Source organism: Parus major, chromosome 6 (genome assembly GCF_001522545.3).
Source record: "Parus major isolate Abel chromosome 6, Parus_major1.1, whole genome shotgun sequence".
NCBI lineage: Eukaryota > Metazoa > Chordata > Aves > Passeriformes > Paridae > Parus > Parus major.
In genome coordinates, this window is record NC_031775.1 from 29,404,239 (window position 1) to 29,421,552 (window position 17,314).

At 39.2% G+C, this 17,314-nt stretch overlaps 1 protein-coding gene across 5 annotated transcripts in view; it reads left to right on the top strand.

Annotated features, from left to right (window-relative positions):
* The first annotated feature begins 2,593 nt into the window (after positions 1 to 2,593).
* WDR11 (WD repeat domain 11) overlaps positions 2,594 to 17,314 on the top strand; it is a 34,787-nt gene continuing 20,066 nt past the window's right edge. The window contains exons 1-11 of one of the 5 annotated variants that reach the window (XM_015633692.2): positions 2,594 to 2,763; positions 3,742 to 3,853; positions 7,189 to 7,342; positions 8,219 to 8,392; positions 9,460 to 9,646; positions 10,121 to 10,286; positions 10,535 to 10,649; positions 11,587 to 11,782; positions 12,809 to 12,912; positions 13,401 to 13,577; positions 14,907 to 14,991. In XM_015633692.2, the coding sequence (XP_015489178.1) occupies positions 2,678 to 2,763; positions 3,742 to 3,853; positions 7,189 to 7,342; positions 8,219 to 8,392; positions 9,460 to 9,646; positions 10,121 to 10,286; positions 10,535 to 10,649; positions 11,587 to 11,782; positions 12,809 to 12,912; positions 13,401 to 13,577; positions 14,907 to 14,991 (1,556 nt within the window). In that variant the 5' untranslated portion in view covers positions 2,594 to 2,677. Of the gene's footprint in view, positions 2,764 to 2,891; positions 3,060 to 3,741; positions 3,854 to 7,188; positions 7,343 to 8,218; positions 8,393 to 9,459; positions 9,647 to 10,120; positions 10,287 to 10,534; positions 10,650 to 11,586; positions 11,783 to 12,808; positions 12,913 to 13,400; positions 13,578 to 14,906; positions 14,992 to 17,314 lie in introns of those variants that run through there. The other 4 variants (XM_015633693.2, XM_015633694.2, XM_015633695.2 and 1 more) reach the window with 4 other exon arrangements.

A 17,314-nucleotide genomic window follows, 5' to 3' on the forward strand; every position in this document is an offset into this window, starting at 1 on the left:
AATTTACAGTCATGAGCCAAAAGCTATGTAGAATCATACTTCTCATTATTTATTTTATCATTAATTTATTCAAATTGTTTTTATGATCACTCAGAACTTTATTTTCCATATGTCCTCAGTGAGAACTATTGGAGCTGTCTGGAATGAAGTCTCTCCCTCTGGGTATCTTGGATACTTGAGAGGTTTTGGTGGCTTTAATGGCATTACTGACTATGCAGTTAAACAGCTGAAAGCTTGCTATTCGCTTTCTCTATAGCAGTATCATATATTTATAGTGTATTACTATATTTACAGAAGAGTAAGAGGATAAAGTGCCTTGATGTACTTTGCATTCTTGCTCAGCAGTGGTTTAAATGAACAGTAAGATGTGAAAGAGGACATCCAGTTAATCACCCCTAAAAAAGAAGTTAACATCTCTGAACATCTTTAGTTCACATCCATTTGCTGTGCATCATCCTGAGCACTGTGTGTTGGTGAGTAGTTGTGGATCAGAAGTGGAATAGAAGTTCATCCAGTGTACTTTCTGTTTTCTCTCTGGCAGATCACATTTCTATTCCTTTCAGCTCTTCCAGTGATCCTTATCATTGTTCAAAACCTTTCCTCATCTCCTCCCTATCCCTCTGATGAATTTTCATTATGTATTCACCTGGCTTGTGCACCCTGATTTTCACCCTATCTGACTCTGAAAACCACTCAGTTTTGGGTTTTTTTCAACCAATTTGGTGACACAGCTCTCATTTCCTCTTTTTATGAATCTATCCTTATCTTCAGCTGCCTTAAAGTATCTATTTCCTTTAGGCATTTCATTTATTGCTTGGTTTTCTGATGTCAAGAGAATGGATGGAAAACTGTCAAGAAGAGGTTCTGTTTTTATTGTGCAATAAAAGCTCCAAAAGACCCTTCTCACAGAGCCCAAATTCAACAAAGCAAGAAAATAACCAAATTCCTCAAAAAACATATGCAGCAGCATGTTGCCCAAGGATACAGAGTGAAAACACATCATTAGCAAAAATAACTAAAATTAATGAAGCTAGGAGCTGCTCAGGCTCTTACAAAATTGATCTCCAGAGGTGCAGATAACATAGTCCTCAAATAATGACAAAGAGAAGGGAACAAAAAAGCTCTTTACTTCTCCAAACAGGTATTTTTCAGTTTTAAGAGTAGAGAGATATCTTTTGGGACAAGACAGTTTCAAGAAATAAGTTCCAATGTTACGGTGACTTGGAAGTGGCTGTGAGTGATGTACTGTGCTTCAAGAGCAGACTTCTTTAGAAGAGAGTGGGAAAAGGCATCAGCTGCAGGTTGTTTCTTGAGTTCCCACTTGCACAAATGTATTTGTGATTAGAATGAAAAGAGGGAAAAGGAGGATCGACATTAATGCATCTTCTGTGACAAAGTGACACTGCAGCAGTGTAAGAGCGAGTCACTGGCATTACATTCTTGCCATCTCTGGCCATCTAGTGGCATCCTTTTCTCCACTAAATAAAACAAACAAACAATTATTATTTCAAAGAAAAACAAACACCCTAACAACAGCTCATGTACGTTAAATAATGAGCTTGCAAGTACATAATTCTTGTTATCTTATTAATGTCGGGGCACAGAAAATTGGTTTAGAAGCTTCACAGAATCACACAGTCAGGCTGGAAAAGACCTTTGACATTATTGAGCAATCTCAGTGTTCCTGCACAGGGATGTGTCATCCCAGGTGGCTTTGCCTGGTGTGAGTGACAACTTGGGGACAGTTGGAGGATGGGTTGGTGCAACGTGTGCTGCTGCTGCTATTGAGGGCTGCCACTGTGTTTTGTCACTGAAGAGGTGACACTACGGTGAAAAATGTCCTGCAGCATCCTAGAGATGGGACAGGGAGCCGTTTTCCCAGAGAGGTGTCCCAGGTTACAGCCTGACAAGCAGCACGAGCATCCCTGGAGCTGGAGTCTCTGGCATCCCGCGGCTCCTTCCCCGTCCCAGCCAGGGATGAGCAGCCAAGAGCAGCACCGTGTCCCTGGCCATGGGGGCAGCTCTGGGGGTCCCTCCTCTGTCAAACCCTGGGTTCCTCGCTGCAAGCCACAGTGCTGCTGGGACAGTCCGGCAGGGCCACAGAGATACGAGGGGTCTGGAGCATCTCTCTGATGAGGAGAGACTGAGAGCGAATCCCATCAAAGCATATAAATATCTCTAATATCTCTAAGGGGTGTCAGAAGATGGCCCCAAACTCTTCAGTGGTAGCGACAGGATAAGGAGCAACGGCCACAAACTGAGATACAAGAAGTTCCATCTCAGCATGAGGAAGAACTTGAAAGTGAAGACTGAAAGTGGAAGAGCGCTGGAACAGCTGAACAGGGCGGGCGAGGAGTGTTTCTGGAGACATCCCAACCCCACCTGGACGCGATCCTGCGCCACCTGCCGCGGATGATTCCCAGAGGTTCCTGCCAAGCCGAACCCTTCTGAGATCCGCGTGTGCCCCTGAGCCTGCACAGCCGGGCCGGGCCAGGGCAGAGCAGGGCGGCGGAACCGCCGTTCCCGGGCCGCGGGGCCCCGGCGGAGCGGGGAGCGGCGGCGGCGCCGAGGCGGCGCTTCCTGCGGGGCGGTGCCGGCAGGGCCGCGGGCTCGGCACCGGCGGCCGGGGCTGGGGCGGCCCCGCTGGGCTCCGCTCCGGGCTCCCCCCGGCCTCGCCATGCAGCGCTTCACCGTCAACATCAAGCTGCCGGCGCGGACCCTGACGGGCGCCCTGAGCGCGCCCAACCGGGGCGCGGCGGATTGGTGAGGGCCGGGGTGAGGGCCGGGCCGCGGGCGGGCGGGGGTCCCAGGTCCCCCCCGTGGCTCCTTGGCCGCGGCCACGGCTCGGGCTTGGCTCTGCCCCGGCCCTGCCTCCCCTTGCGAGCGGGTGTCAGTAGAGCCCCCGAGCAGCGCCGGGGGTCGGGGCTGGGATAGCGATGGATCCGTCCCCTGGAGAGGCCGGCGCAGCGCGGGCGGGGAGCCCGGGGACAAAGCCGTGCCCAGGAACGAGCGAGGCCCGGCCCCTCCCGGCAGTGACATGTGGGTGCCACTGAAGCAGAGTAGGTTGAGATTAGATATCAGGAAGCAATCGTTCCCTGTGGGGGTGGCGAGGCCCTGGCACAAGTTCACAGAGCAGCTGTGGCTGCCCCTGGATCTCTGGAAGTGCCTAAGGCCAGGTTGGACGGGGCTTGGAGCTGCTTGGGATAATGGAAGATGTCCTTGCCCAAGGCAGAGGATGGAACGGGATAATCCTTAAGGTCCCTTCCATCCTAAACTATTCTATGATTCTGTATTTAACTTCTCCTGAAGTCAGACAGTCCTCAGCAGATCTTCACTATTACTGTAATAATTGTTTACATGCTCCTTTTTTGTCTATAAATAAGTAAATAAATAAACACAAAGATAAGCAATTAGTTGTATCATTGCAAATATATTTCTTACCTGTGTTCTTATATCTGAAAATTGGGAACACTCTTAATGAATTCCTGTCTGATGTTTTAAACTTGCAGAAGAAGATTCTGAGAGGGACACAAAGAGATGCTTTGTGGTGGCTTAGGGTTCCAGCAGACAGTGCAATATTATTTTATAATGGTTTTAGGTTACTAAATAGTATTTACCATCTGATAAACATCAAATACAGTGTCTAGTAGCATGCATTCAACTTACCAAAACCCCCCTCATTCCTGATGTGAAGAGCTTTTGTTCTGATGTACTTCTTGATGATGCTCTGTGCTCTTCCAGGGGCTGGCAAGGTTTGATTGCCTATGGATGCCATTCCCTTGTGCTTGTAGTGGATGCCAACTCTGCTCAGACCTTGCAGGTTTTGGAAAGACACAAAGCCAGTGTTGTCAAGGTGAGATGTACCTGGTTTATTGTATATTACTTGGTTCTGGGGTTTATGTTATCCTTCTAAATCACTGTAAATATCGGACATGATACCTGAAATATCATCTAAATCACTGTAAACAGCTTGGCGTGATGTATCATGTGATTTTCACATGAAATCTGATGTAAATGACATGTATTTTATGTGATATTTTGCAGTTAAGTCACATCATGCATGCTGAAGTTTGTGTTAGGGTTGATGGTATATCTTTCTAAAAACATAGAATATAAAAGAATATCTGGAAACATTTGTTAGCGTTACAGAACATAGATATGTTTCTAGGAAGGCTGTTAAGAGAAGATGATTTCAGATGGACATTACATAATACCAAATGGATCTCTTTGCTGCTGCCTTTTCTGATCTCCCTGTTGTGGAAGTGCACCATTTGTCTTGAAAGTTACTTTTAACCTTTTTCTTCTTTTCTTACTTAGAAAAGGAGAAATTGCAGACAAAATGGAGCATTTATGGCTAAAATTTTAGTTTAAGTATAGGACACCTGTACTTTCCTTTGGAAATCCTTGATTTGAAATTGCAGAGTTTGGCTTTGGGTAGATGGTAGAACAGGATGTATTTCTTTGATTTATCATTTATTTGATTGTGGGTAATGACAGATTCACTTAGGGTTCAGAGGATTGTTTTGCTGGCAGATGTGTTTCATGGCCCTTGGCACAAGTGCTGTATTTAGTAGAAGGCAATCAATAATTTATGAAGAATAATAGGGTCTTGGGTAGTGAGGTTTTGGTGTTTTGTAGAAGAAGAAGGTTCTATGTGCCTTCTGCTTTAACATTTTTACTTAGCTTAGGTAAAAATTGTAGCCATTTTGATCCATGAAGTGATAGCGTTTTAATGTGTTTTGGATACATTCACTAGCTTTGAGAAGTTACATAATTTCAACAGGAAACCAAGTGCTAAAGCCCAATTATTTATAAGGTAACTTTTTCAAAGCCACTACCTGAAGCTTTGTGCACAAAAGCAGACTGGAAGAAAATGGCTAATTTATGAGGTGGAAGAATAAAAAAAAAATCTCGTGTACATTAAGAAATAGGCATTATATGAGAAATTATTCTGAGGCTGTGGTCATTGCAGATACCTTTACATCTCTAAGAAATTTTCTTCAATTCCTAGATCTGTTTTTATAAACACTTTGTAAATGCTAAGAGCATAAATAAGCTGGAGTGGCTGTGTAAGTCTGACTTAAACTCCTTGGAGTAGAGGCTCACACCAGCAAACTCAGTCCACTGGGGATCTTCTCCCCAGAAAATGTGTGCTACAGTTCAGAAAAATTCCAAAATACACCACATCTATTATGAAAAAAGCAAAGAAGAAAGCAATTGTTTCATAATCCTTTTGCAGTCCATTTTGCTATTTTCCTTTAAAAACGTCCTCTCCTTTGGCTGGAGTTGTAACTGTGTCTGGAATAGGTAAAAGCTTCCCTAAAAATGGATCCATGTTAGTTGTCCATCTGTCCAAAAGGTCTTTGTGGGGGACCGATGACTTTGTGTGGAGTGGATTATATCTGATTTTACCTTTACAAAGATTATTGAAATCGTGCTTTTTCAGAAGAAAATCTAATTACAAGAGAAGCTTTTTGATCTATCACAAGAATGAGAGGATTGACATGACATTTGTATTCTTTTTGATGCATTAATAAACAGTGAAAATGAGGCTTTATAAATGAGGTAGTATGGATTGTGAAGATTAAAAAAGTCACCTCTGGTTCCTGTTTCTGACTGATGCTGCTGTATTTTGAAGTCAAGTTGACAGTGAGTAATACTGCTAGAAAATAATTTCTCTTAGCAGGAGGTCAGGTCCTGTGTGGGGACTTGTTGGATCAGTGTGACTGCAGAGAGGAAAGAGGCTCATGGTGTGGGAGCACCACATGGGCTCTGGGTAGGGCTGATCATGTAAAGATCTCCTTTTTTTGTTGTTCTGAACTTGGTGACAACTCCTCCCTTGAGAAAGGATGTTTTCCAGACTTGGAGTTTGCTTTGGGGTATTATACATTTAACTGATAAATAAATAGCTTTGTAGGTTTTTGCAGTTACAGTTACACAGCGACCTGCAGATATCCTCAGGGGCAGTTCTTTCTTGGAACAGCAGGGAAGCAGGAATTGCAAAAATGAAATTTTAGGTAGAGTCTCTCAAGAATTCTTTGTGATTCTGATAGAAACATGCTTTGAGTTTATAGCTAGAGCTAGAGATTTTGTGCTGTGCCTGTGTCACATTTGTTTAATTTATTCAGCTGGTTTGTGAAGCACATCCTGCTCACACCTCTGAGAGGGGCAGCACAGAGGTGCCAGCGGGGCTCCGAATGCTGCTGTAAATCTGGATCATGGTGAAAAGATAGTGGTGATTAATGATAGTCCTGTCTCACTTTTCAAATGTCACATTTTCAGTACCTGCAGAAAGTCCTGTGTTTGCCTCACCCTTTCTGTGACAGGCACTGACAGCACACAGGATGGAATTTTTGTAGCAGGTGACTTCCCATTATCTTAGCAATAATGTTTCTTCATTCTGCCAGTGTCTGCAGTCTCTCCTGGGGCAGAAGTTCACCTAAAAGCAGATAGCAAAAACCAGCTCCATGTGGGATAGATAAGAAGAAGTCAGTGTTATCCATCCCCTTGTAATCTGGGAGGAGTTGTAGACAGAGTGTTTTCAGATCTCAAGACACAGATTTCTCACAAGTATTGCCAATTTACAAGCCTGTGCAGCTTGAAATCCCAAACTGCAAAGTGGTATCTGGAAATCAGAGGTGGTAATGTGCTGAAAATAACCAGAAAGGTAGCAAATGTCAACAGTAACTTGTTTCTTTTTTGTTATGAGACAACACATAAATTACAGACTAATCTCACTTCCTCACCTATACCACAATATATTTGTCAGATTAGGAAAATTACATGTTTTAGTATGTGTATAAAAATGGAATGATAATTCAGCTTTCATTTGATTGGAAGTCAGTAAGTTTAGGTTTGTGGGTGCCCACAGAACCTTAACCATTGCCATTTGGTTTCCTCTAAATATTTGAGTAAATTCTCTATATACATAGTGTATATTGTAGTTACCTTCAGGAGCAAGGGTGGTTGATTTATGTAATTTGAGAATATCAGCCATGCAGTCATGCAGCACAGTGCTGACCTACCTTAAATTTACACAAGTGATGGTGGCTTAAAGGTATGTTACAGGTGCTCTTGGCATTAACTATTACCATGCTTTTTTACTGAGTTCATTATCTGAAAAATATGAGCTATGGTGTCTGTGCCATATATTTGTCTCCTTTAACTGATTCCCACGTGTATTTTCAGGTTAAATGGGCTAAGGAAAATTACCACCACAATATTGGCTCCCCATATTCCTTACGTTTGGCTTCTGCTGATGCCACAGGGAAAATCATTGTGTGGGATGTGGCAACGGGAACAGCTCGCTGTGAAATACAGGAGCATTCAAAGCCCATCCAAGGTAATGACAGTGCCTGGTGTTTATATGGTGTTTATATGGGAGTTATTTTATGGAGCTTTGTGTACAAATCCATCACCTGCCTTTTATAAACTGTGCTCAGTTCTGACGGGGAATTTTCCTGCTGGGATTACCAGCCCTCTGTATGTTTGCTTGTTTGTTTTATGAGTAAATGTAAGATTTACTGTCCCCCAGAGGAATGCTGTGAGATTTAATTCATTATGGTGATGTTTTCCAAGATCTTGTGACAGAAAGGTAGAATCTATTTTTATGAATGTTATTGATTGACATCATAACGTTTACTATGTCAAGAACATCTTCCTGCTCCTCAGCTGGAGTTGGGTTTTTTTGGGGCATTTCAGTGATTTTAAAAACTTGTGACTATGCTTATGTTATACCTGGTGGGCTTTTAAAATCTATTACATAAAAGTCCTCTTATGAAATTAGAAATATGAAATTGTTTTGTTTTTGTTATTACTCTGTTTTATAAATCCCATTAAAGAAAATGCAACATTTTAAATGATACTGGGCCACTGAAAATTTGTTTAATTGACTACAGTTGGTTTTAGTTTTACTACTTTTTGTTTGTGTGTGCATTATAAATTGGGTTTTATTTACTCCTGACACCAATTCACTGAAGGTTTGAGAAGTCCTTACCATACCATTTGAAGATCTTTTATTTTCTCTGAAACCAGGAAAAGCTCTTACCAGCTCTGAAAGGGCTGATTATTATAGTCAGTCTCATTTTACCCTTCATCTTAAAACTGATTAAAAGATTTAGTGGAGAAGAGTGAAGATTAGAGTGGAGAAGACATTTGTGTCCAAGCCCAAACTGATACCATCCCAAATACTAATTTTGTTCCCTATTTCTTTTGACAGACATGCAGTGGCTGTGGAATCAAGATGCTTCCAGAGATTTACTGCTTGCAGTTCACCCACCAAATTACATTGTACTGTGGAATGCAGACACAGGCACCAAACTTTGGAAGAAAAGTTATGCTGAAAATATCCTGTCTTTTTCATTTGACCCCTTTGATCCCTCACATCTAGCTTGTAAGTTGATATGTAAACTAAAATCCAGAGGGGCCTGATATGTGTGACCAGGAACATTGTTAAACTGGAATGTAAATGTTGAAATTAAAAGTAAAGGATTGGAGAGAATAATGTCAGAAATGCCAATAAAAAGTCAGAAAGCAAAGACAGGGAGCCTTTGGCCAGTGCGGAATCTTGTTTCACAAGTTGCTGTTGTGTGGGGAGGGGAAAGCAGGCATGAGTGGAGAAGTTAGAGATTTAAAGATCTGGAAAGAAATATCTGAGACTTTACAAGAGGAAGTGTGTAGAGGGAGCTGGAGAAAGCCAAGGATAGAGAGCCCTGTGAAATATAAAAGGCCATAAAGGGATGAGTGCTGAGGGAGAAGCCATTGAGATAAGTAGACCAAGAATAAAAGTTATTTTCAACAGAAAAAATTTCAGAGGACTCAGTGTGAGATCAGTACCAGAAGTGATTCAGATGTCAAGGGGGATGTAGTGCAGATTTATTAATTTTAGCAGAAAGAAACTGAGAAATAGGAGAGTCACCATTTTATTCTTGAATTTAGCTTCATCACTCCTGATCTGTAATGAGAAAGTACAGTTGCCAGTCTTTGTAGTTTGGGCATTTTTTTTATCTGCCATATCATTCAGCCTTCTATAAACACTGCAGCTGTACAGCTGAGCTTTGTGCTGCAACATAAATAATGTGAATTAATGATTATTTGGGCAATGCTCTGCATGAGAACAAAAAATGGTGATACAGTCAGTGTGTATTGTCTTGGATTTGCATTGTGACTCTTAAAGAAAAACAGTTGGTGAGAGAGAATAACTCAGCTTCTGTCTGTAATACAGTAGCTTTTAATATAAACTTAATTTTGAAAAGTTGAGTTTTTTGGATATTAATTGATTTTAATGGACCATCTGCTGCTCTTTCAGTTAGAAAGTGCTGGCAGTCTAGAATTATGAGTTTTCTATCTGATACAGTATTACCAAAGTTATTAACATTTCTCCTCACCAAAATGTCATTAAAATGGAATGCCACAATCAAATTGCAGACTGAACTGTGCTATTTTTCTTTCTTGGTCCAGTGCTCACCAGTGAAGGAATAGTGTTCATCTCTGACTTCTCCCCTTCCAAAGCTCCTGCCAGCTCAGGGAAGAAAGTTTACATCTCCAGTCCCCATTCCAGTCCTTCTCACAACAAACTGGCTGCTGCTACAGGGGCCAAAAAGGCCCTTGATAAAGTAAAAATCCTAATCAGTAATGAAAAACCAAGGTAAGTTACAAATCTTTCTTCTCAGATAATGCTTTTTATACCTGATTTTATCAATGTACTTAAGTTAAAGCCTGTAAGGTAATACACACAATAGTATAAGAATTGAAGTAAGCAGTGTGTCTGAGGGTAATTTCCCATGAATGCCAGTAAATGTCAGGGCAGTCAGCACTGTTCCTAAGTGAATTGCTTTGGATTTGAGATGTGCAAGAGTTACACTTGTTCCATTTGAATGAAGTACAATTTTTAAAATTGCTCTATAATCTTATTTAGACAAAAGTCAACAGAATGTGTTTTTGGAAGTCAGTGATGCTTTGCACTGCTCTGACAGGTAAATGGAAATCTGCAGTTGCCTTGTGATCAAAATAGAGGTTACTTGAAAAAATGCAGTTGCAGGAAAAATGAAACTGTTAATTTTATTTTGAACTTGATCTCTTCATTGACACCACCTGACAAAATTCATGTCTGATTTTACAGTGCTGAATCTGTAACACTCAATGACTGTCTTCAGTTGTCATATTTGCCTTCCAAGAGAAACTACATGCTCTTACTGTATCCCAGGGAAATTCTGATTCTTGACTTGGAAGTGAATCAGACAGTGGGTGTGATTGCCATTGAAAGGACAGGAGTGCCTTTCATACAGGTGAGGAAGATTTGATTGTGTTTGATCATTGTAACAGCAAACAATCAAAACATTTCAATTATTTTTTCCAATTAATTGACTTCCTTAGTCACAAATCCTGTAGCTGAAGAAATCCATGGAAGTGTTGCCTTAATGGTAACATTTTTAATGATTTGCTTAAACATTAGGGATTGTAGGCTTCCTTGCAAGTGTCCTTTTCAAAGGGTAAGGTTTTGAATGTGCAATCTAACAGCCATCTCTTTGCCCAGGTAATCCCTTGTTTTCAGAGGGATGGGTTATTTTGCCTACACGAAAATGGTTGTATCACATTAAGGGTTCGCAGATCCAACTGCAGCATCACTGCAACTCCAAATGAGGAGCCAGGTGAGTTTTACATCAGAAATGTCTAGAAATTAACTTTGATGCATTTTAATTAATAGTTTAACACCAGTAATGACCATCATGCCTCATAAAGGATGGTGAATCTAGTGCCCTTCTAGTGTTTGTCCCTTATATCTTGAATTTAAATTTAAATTTATGCTGTGTTTTCCCAAAACAAATTCCCAAAACAAATTCCCAAAACAAATCCAAAACTGAAAAGTTTTTGAATTCCCTAATAGTAAGTGTGAATTAGGTTATATTAATACCCTGAATATCCTTTTATTGCTAAATAATACTTAAATTAGTAAGTGGCGTAAAAGTTACATATACGATAATGTTTTAAATAAAATATTAGTGTGTTCTTTTTATCTTTAAGAAGAAAAAACGTTTTTTAGGCAAACACAAGATTTTGGAAGTAATTTGGTCAATTGGAAAAATTTATTTTAGACCTAAGATATGGGCTTAAATTTAGTTTCAAATTCAAATTATTAAACTTTTGTCTCTTGAAATATTGTTAAGAATGGTCTTTTAAATCTAATGGTGGAGACTGGAAAAAAGGGACTGCGAGTTTTGTTTGTTCATTTTGGTTTGGGCAGTTGGCTAATTTCTAGTGAGCTACATTACTGGCTTCCAAGTTTACCAATAAACCTGGAGTTTTGGATTGTGGAGAGCAGATGCAGGTTCTTCCCAGCTATGAAACAGTTACTGTTTTAGGTTTTGCAAGATTCACATGGAATAATATATTACAAAGACAAAGTTACATTTTGGAGAACTTTCCTGATCTTGTGTACAGCAAGATCAAGAGAGTGTTGTTTTTGATTGCTTTTCCTAATTGTTGCACAGGAAGCACATGGATTTCAATCAAAGTGCTCAGTCATGCTTCACATTTCCCTCTGTTGCTCACATCCCATGTGTTTCACTCTGTTTGTTCTCTGTACAGATCCAGAGCCAGTTCAGGAGCTGGTTTATGATTTAAGAAGTCAGTGTGATGCCATCAGGGTGACCAAAACAGTTCGACCCTTCAGCATGGTGTGCTGCCCAGTGAATGAGAATGCTGCAGCTCTCATAGTCAGTGATGGCAGGGTGATGATCTGGGAATTAAAATCCAGCATTTCAGGCAGAAATGTGCGGAACAGGTAATGGGATTTACTTCTCTTACCAAAGTTTCTTTTTTTTTTTTCCAAGTGGTATTCAGTATTTCATTGTATTTTAAAGGCAGCAGTGATCCTTCTGTGCCTGGAAGTGTTTCGTGTGTGTGAGTGAAGGAGGAGGAACAAACTGTGCCATCTAGATAGATCAGTTCCCTTTCTTTGGGAAGTGCAGGAACTGTATTTACTCTTATTTTTTTTTTAAAGGCAGTTCCATCCTGACTGTCTTGACTAAGAAAACAAAAGATGGAGTGACTATTCTCTTTATTTTGGGGGAGTATTTTCCTCTCTTTGGCTTTCTTCACATCATCTAATTTTCCTTAGGAATGGATCCCTCAATTACAGTCACAGCCTTTTGGTGTAAGGGCCAAAATGAGTCTGTAAAGAACTACACTTTTAGTAGGGGAATGGCTTTCTTCTGGATTTGTGTGTATTTGGCACTATTCCAGCTGCACAGCAGGTGACTGGAATATGGTGGTATAAACAATGTTTTTATACACATAGCTTTTAGAATTTTAGATTTGGAGCAGTCTCTCCAAATACTGTGTGAAGTGATACAGTGCTTTGAACAGTCAATGTACAAAGGCTGTTCTGCTGCAATAACCCTTTAAAGCACTATGGAATAAAATAAATAACTTACTGCCATAAAAGAAATAGAATTCTTTCACATGTCAGTAGTACCAGATTTTCAGCATAGATCCTCTTGTTGCTCGTCAGAAATTTAGTGTTTTTATTCTTAGAGTGCTGGATGGATTCCTTGTGCTGCATATCCAGGAAAGTTGTTTAGAATCCAAATGTTCTTGTTTTTTACTTCTTCTGTTCTTAAAAATTATTTCTAAAGCACTGATGTTTGTCAGGAAAAATGTAATATTATAAGAGCCAGGTGGGTCTGTGCTCTTTGCTGATGACACAGAGCTGCCCCAGCCCAGCAGGACATGGCTGCAGGGGCAGTTTGAGTCCCTTGGGGATGGAGATTGTCCCTGCATGGGGAACTTGTTTTCCTTTCTTCTGCAGCAGCTCCAGTGCATCACCTCTGTATTCCCCAGTCTCCTTCTGTGGAATCCCTGTAGGAACATTCCAAAATAAACTTCCAGACCTCTCATTAGACAACATGATTGGTAAGAATTTCTTTCATTGATACCACAGCTATTAATTTCTTGTGGCTTTGAATCATTGTACATATTACCTGACTTGAGAACTTAAAATATTTGTTAGAATTATTTCTAATAGTAACTCTGAAATAGAAGATTTCCTGTTTGCTAAAGAAATTATCAAATTAATCCTCTTGAGGATTTTATCTTGACCACCAATGTTCCAAATTCATTTTGTTTGAGGAAAAAAAGTATTTTAAAATGGAATTTGGACAAAACACTTTTTGATTTTTTGTTACTAATCTTAGAAGCCAATTTATCTGACACATAATTTCACATTTCTCTTAGTGAAACCAGCAACCAGTCTTCAGGAAAGTTTAATCATGCAAAGCTCAAGAGGAAGAAATGTGTCTTATGCATTGTTTGTAATTCTTCATTATAGAAATTTCTGTCTGAAAACCTTCTATAACATCTCCAATTAAAGTTTCATACTAACAAGAACTTTAATTTTTAAGCAGGGCAAGGTGCAAGCTCTGGAGAAGAGTTAAGGAATTCATTTCTGCAGGAAGTGCACCTCAAATTCCTGTTGACAGGACTTTTGTCAGGGCTGCCTCTGCCCCCGTTCGCCATCCGCATGTGCCCGCCCCTCACAACCAAAAACATCAAACAGTATGAGCCCATCCTTGCTGTTGGTGAGTGCCTTGAGCAGCTTATTCATTGCTCTGGAAAGAGCAGATCCTGTATTAAATACAAATATAGTTAATAGTACAGAGAAAAAATAAATCTGTCTGTTGAGCCAGTGTAATTTCTAGTGACCCTTGTATTGGTTTGGTTCTGTGAGTCTTTGGGTTCTTTTTGCCTGACTTGGGTTTAAGCAATGCTGCCTGAAAAATGCAATATCATAGCAAGTTTTTATTTATCCTGTTATTTTCTGTGATATTGGTCTGCTGATACACTCAGCATTTTACATGTTGCTCTCACTTAATTCTGAATTCTGGGAAATAGGGACTTCTGCAGCCCTGCATTCCTAGAACAAGTAAATGGACTTTACAGAGACTTCATTTTTGCTCTGATATGAATTCCTAAAATTACACTTGCAGCATGTTACTTTTTCTGGATGAATCTATTCTGTCTTACCACAAATGTAGTTAAACTCATCTAGCTATTAGAATAGTTGCCAGCACCTGATGTATTAACTTGGAATTTTCCCTATTTAAAGCTGATTTTTCTGGCATCCTCTCTCACAATTGTGCTCTAAACCACAGGCAGTCCATCACAACATGATGTGGTGCTGCTAAAATGTAACTTGTAGTTTTCCATGAGCTGCAACTGTTAAAAAAGGTGAAATATTAAGATTAGAAATAAATAAATGTAAAGTGCATTTACAGCAAGATCTTTTTAAATTTAACATACCTGAATGGCTCTTTAGGTATCCCCTGTTGTATTTCATAGGCTTGATATGAATATAAAGAAGTGTCTAATGGAAAATTGTAGGTTTCAGTGTTTCAGAAGGTTTTTGATGTAATTGAAGCTCAAAGCTACTAAGTTACTGACTTCTAATTTGAAAGAACTCATTATTTCAGGATGAGAAAGCAGAATTGCTTTAATGATTCCATAAAACCTACCCAAGATTCTCCCCTGGCATTATTTGGGATAACAGTTAAAACATTTCCTTGAGGCATTTACTCATCTCCAGTAATCAAAGCAAAAAGAAACATTCTTTTCTTCTTTAGCTGGGTGGGTGTGTTGTGGAAATGTAAGAAGAATAATCAGATTTTCTACAGCCTCTTCAAAAAGGTTTAGGAAGATGTCTTGATCCAAGTGGGTATCAGTGGCTGCAGAGGGTTTAATATTTGGGATTTAAGTTCTAGAAATTAACATAGTTTTTGTAAAATTGTAAAATATAATAGTTACAGGTATCTAAAGATGAGAGAGAGAGAAATACCTATAAATCCTGCATTTTCACTAAAGCATGGAAGAATAAAAATGTGTGCCTATATTTTTTTAATCATTTTTTATAGGTACAAGCAATGGCTCTGTCCTGGTGTTTCACCTTACAAGTGGACTCCTCCACAAAGAGTTAAGCATCCATTCCTGTGAAGTCAAGTAAGATTTTCATTTAAATTCCTGCTATAATCCTTCTAGGAAACAAATGTTGAGACACCTGAGTTGTGTTACCCAGCAGTGTGGGTGTCTTGCCTTGCTGTTAATGGAATCAGGAAAATTGCCTGTTGAGTGCTTTACCCTGACACTGCCTTTGCTGTGGAAGAGCTGTAACACCCTGACAAAACTGTAATGAAAATTACATTGAAGGAAATACTGGAATTGCATCTGTGCCTGCTGATCTGGGATGCATATCAACTACTTCTAGTCTCTTCAGGGCACTGCAGGACAAAGAAGTCTTTTTGGGACAAGGAACTTTATTCATTTTATATCTATTGGGATTGAGTCCTTTGAAATAATGCTGGTTGGTATTTCAGGGTTTATTTACTTTATCCCCTTGGGGCTGAAATTGCTGTTGAGAGTTCTAGTTCTAAGAGAAGTAAAGATAATTTTTTAAAGACTGAATATAGGAATAGGTATTTATCCATCCTAAGAAGGAGCAGAGTAAGTTTTAAAGGTTTGGTGATGTGTGTTTGTGTGTACACAATGGCAGAACTTTCTGAATAACTGATGGCACAGATATTCAAGGTGGTGCTTGCTGGTTACATATTGCCAGGCAGATTTAAGCATGAAGATAAAATACTTATTTCTAGTACTAATATTAGTAAATATTTGCATCAGAATTGTGTCATAAAGCCTTCATCTGGTTAAGGTCTGCATTTTACTGTGCATTTTGCAAAAATTCATGTACAGGTTACTGAGAATAGGCAGCTCTGAGAGTTCATCATGGAAACCTGCTTGGAATCTACCAACAAAATGAAATAACTTTCTTTGAGTTTGTGGTGTGATTACTGGGAACTGTAAGAGTAGAACTCCCCTTTCTCTTCTAAACCATTTAAGTCTCTTGATTTCATACCACTGATTACACATGAAATTATTTTCATTTGACTTTCCCTTATGCAGCACAAGAGGAGAGTCCTTTTTTATTACAGCAATTACAGAACTCAAACTGAAAACCCCTGTTCACATTTCACATGTGAAAAAAAAAAATAAGATGGAGAGGGAGGAAGAAATAAACACAGTTTTGAAAAAAAGCTTTGTGCATTACTAGAAGTATTGTTAGTTTGAGTTTTTCAGTTTTGTAAAGGGTTTGCAGCTTTTGAGAAACTTTAAGAATATGTTGTCTTTTTAGCAAATGTCCTCAACAAGTCTTTTTAGAATTCATATAAAATGTTTGTGAATTCTATTTAGCCATAAGCTGTTATCAGGGTAAGTCTTTTAAATATTTGTTATAGTTTCCTCAATTGTCTGAGTGACTTTCTACATAATTTTTACAAGTTCAAGGGAATGCTTCAAGCAATTTAGATTAATACATGGAGATTCTTTTCTTTTTTTAATTGATTTTCATGGAGTGCAAAAGTTTTTCTTCCACTGGGAATTTTTACTTTACCTTTAAAATATTGGACAGATTGAACAATGCCTCTGTTTCCATTTTGTCTTGAAGAACACCTTCAGGGACCATTATTATTTTAGTAGTAATTGAGAGTACCCTGAAATTGTAACTCAAGGCCAGCAGAGTTCTCAGTGCTCTGTATTTAGGAAGAGAATGTAATAAAAATAAGGCAATTTTCCTTTACAAATTAAATGTTCTAAATTAATGGGCACTGAGTTGTTTGGGTGTTATTATAGTTGTTAGCAATTATGATTTTTGTTTTTATTGAAATCAAAATGTTCTACATATGTAGTCATGTGCTGATTTTTTTTGTTTGGTTAGTTTTTTATTTAAACTTTGAAATTCCATTTGGACTAGAAGGAGGAAGATTTTCTTTTCTGTCCTTCCTTTTAAAATAATCCGTACTTGTGGGTAATATTGAATATTCATTTTATTTATGACTATTATTTAGCTTTTACTATATGTTTAGAATTATGGAAGTAAATACTTTGCTGTTGAGTTTAATTTCATTTTTATAAGGAGATTGAGGCAAGAAGCAGCAGAAATGCTTAAAGCACACAAAGAGGGACAGTCAGGAGTGTAAGGGAGGGGGAAATTCAAGGGGATTTTGGCTTGGTAGAAGCTGGGAGCAGGAGGTCAGGATTCCTTCAGGACAGAGAGAAATACAAATCATTCTTATTACTAACAGAAACTGGAAGAACCATGAAATAACCAAGTCTGATAGCTGTGGACAGTAGGCAGTACAGGAGATAACAAAACATCTTCAGTGCAGAAAAAAATATATTTGATACGTGCAAATAAAAAATGCCTGCAGTGCAGCTTTCAGTTCAGAGACACATTTGCAGTTCTCAGTGCAGCTTTTGCTTATTCTGG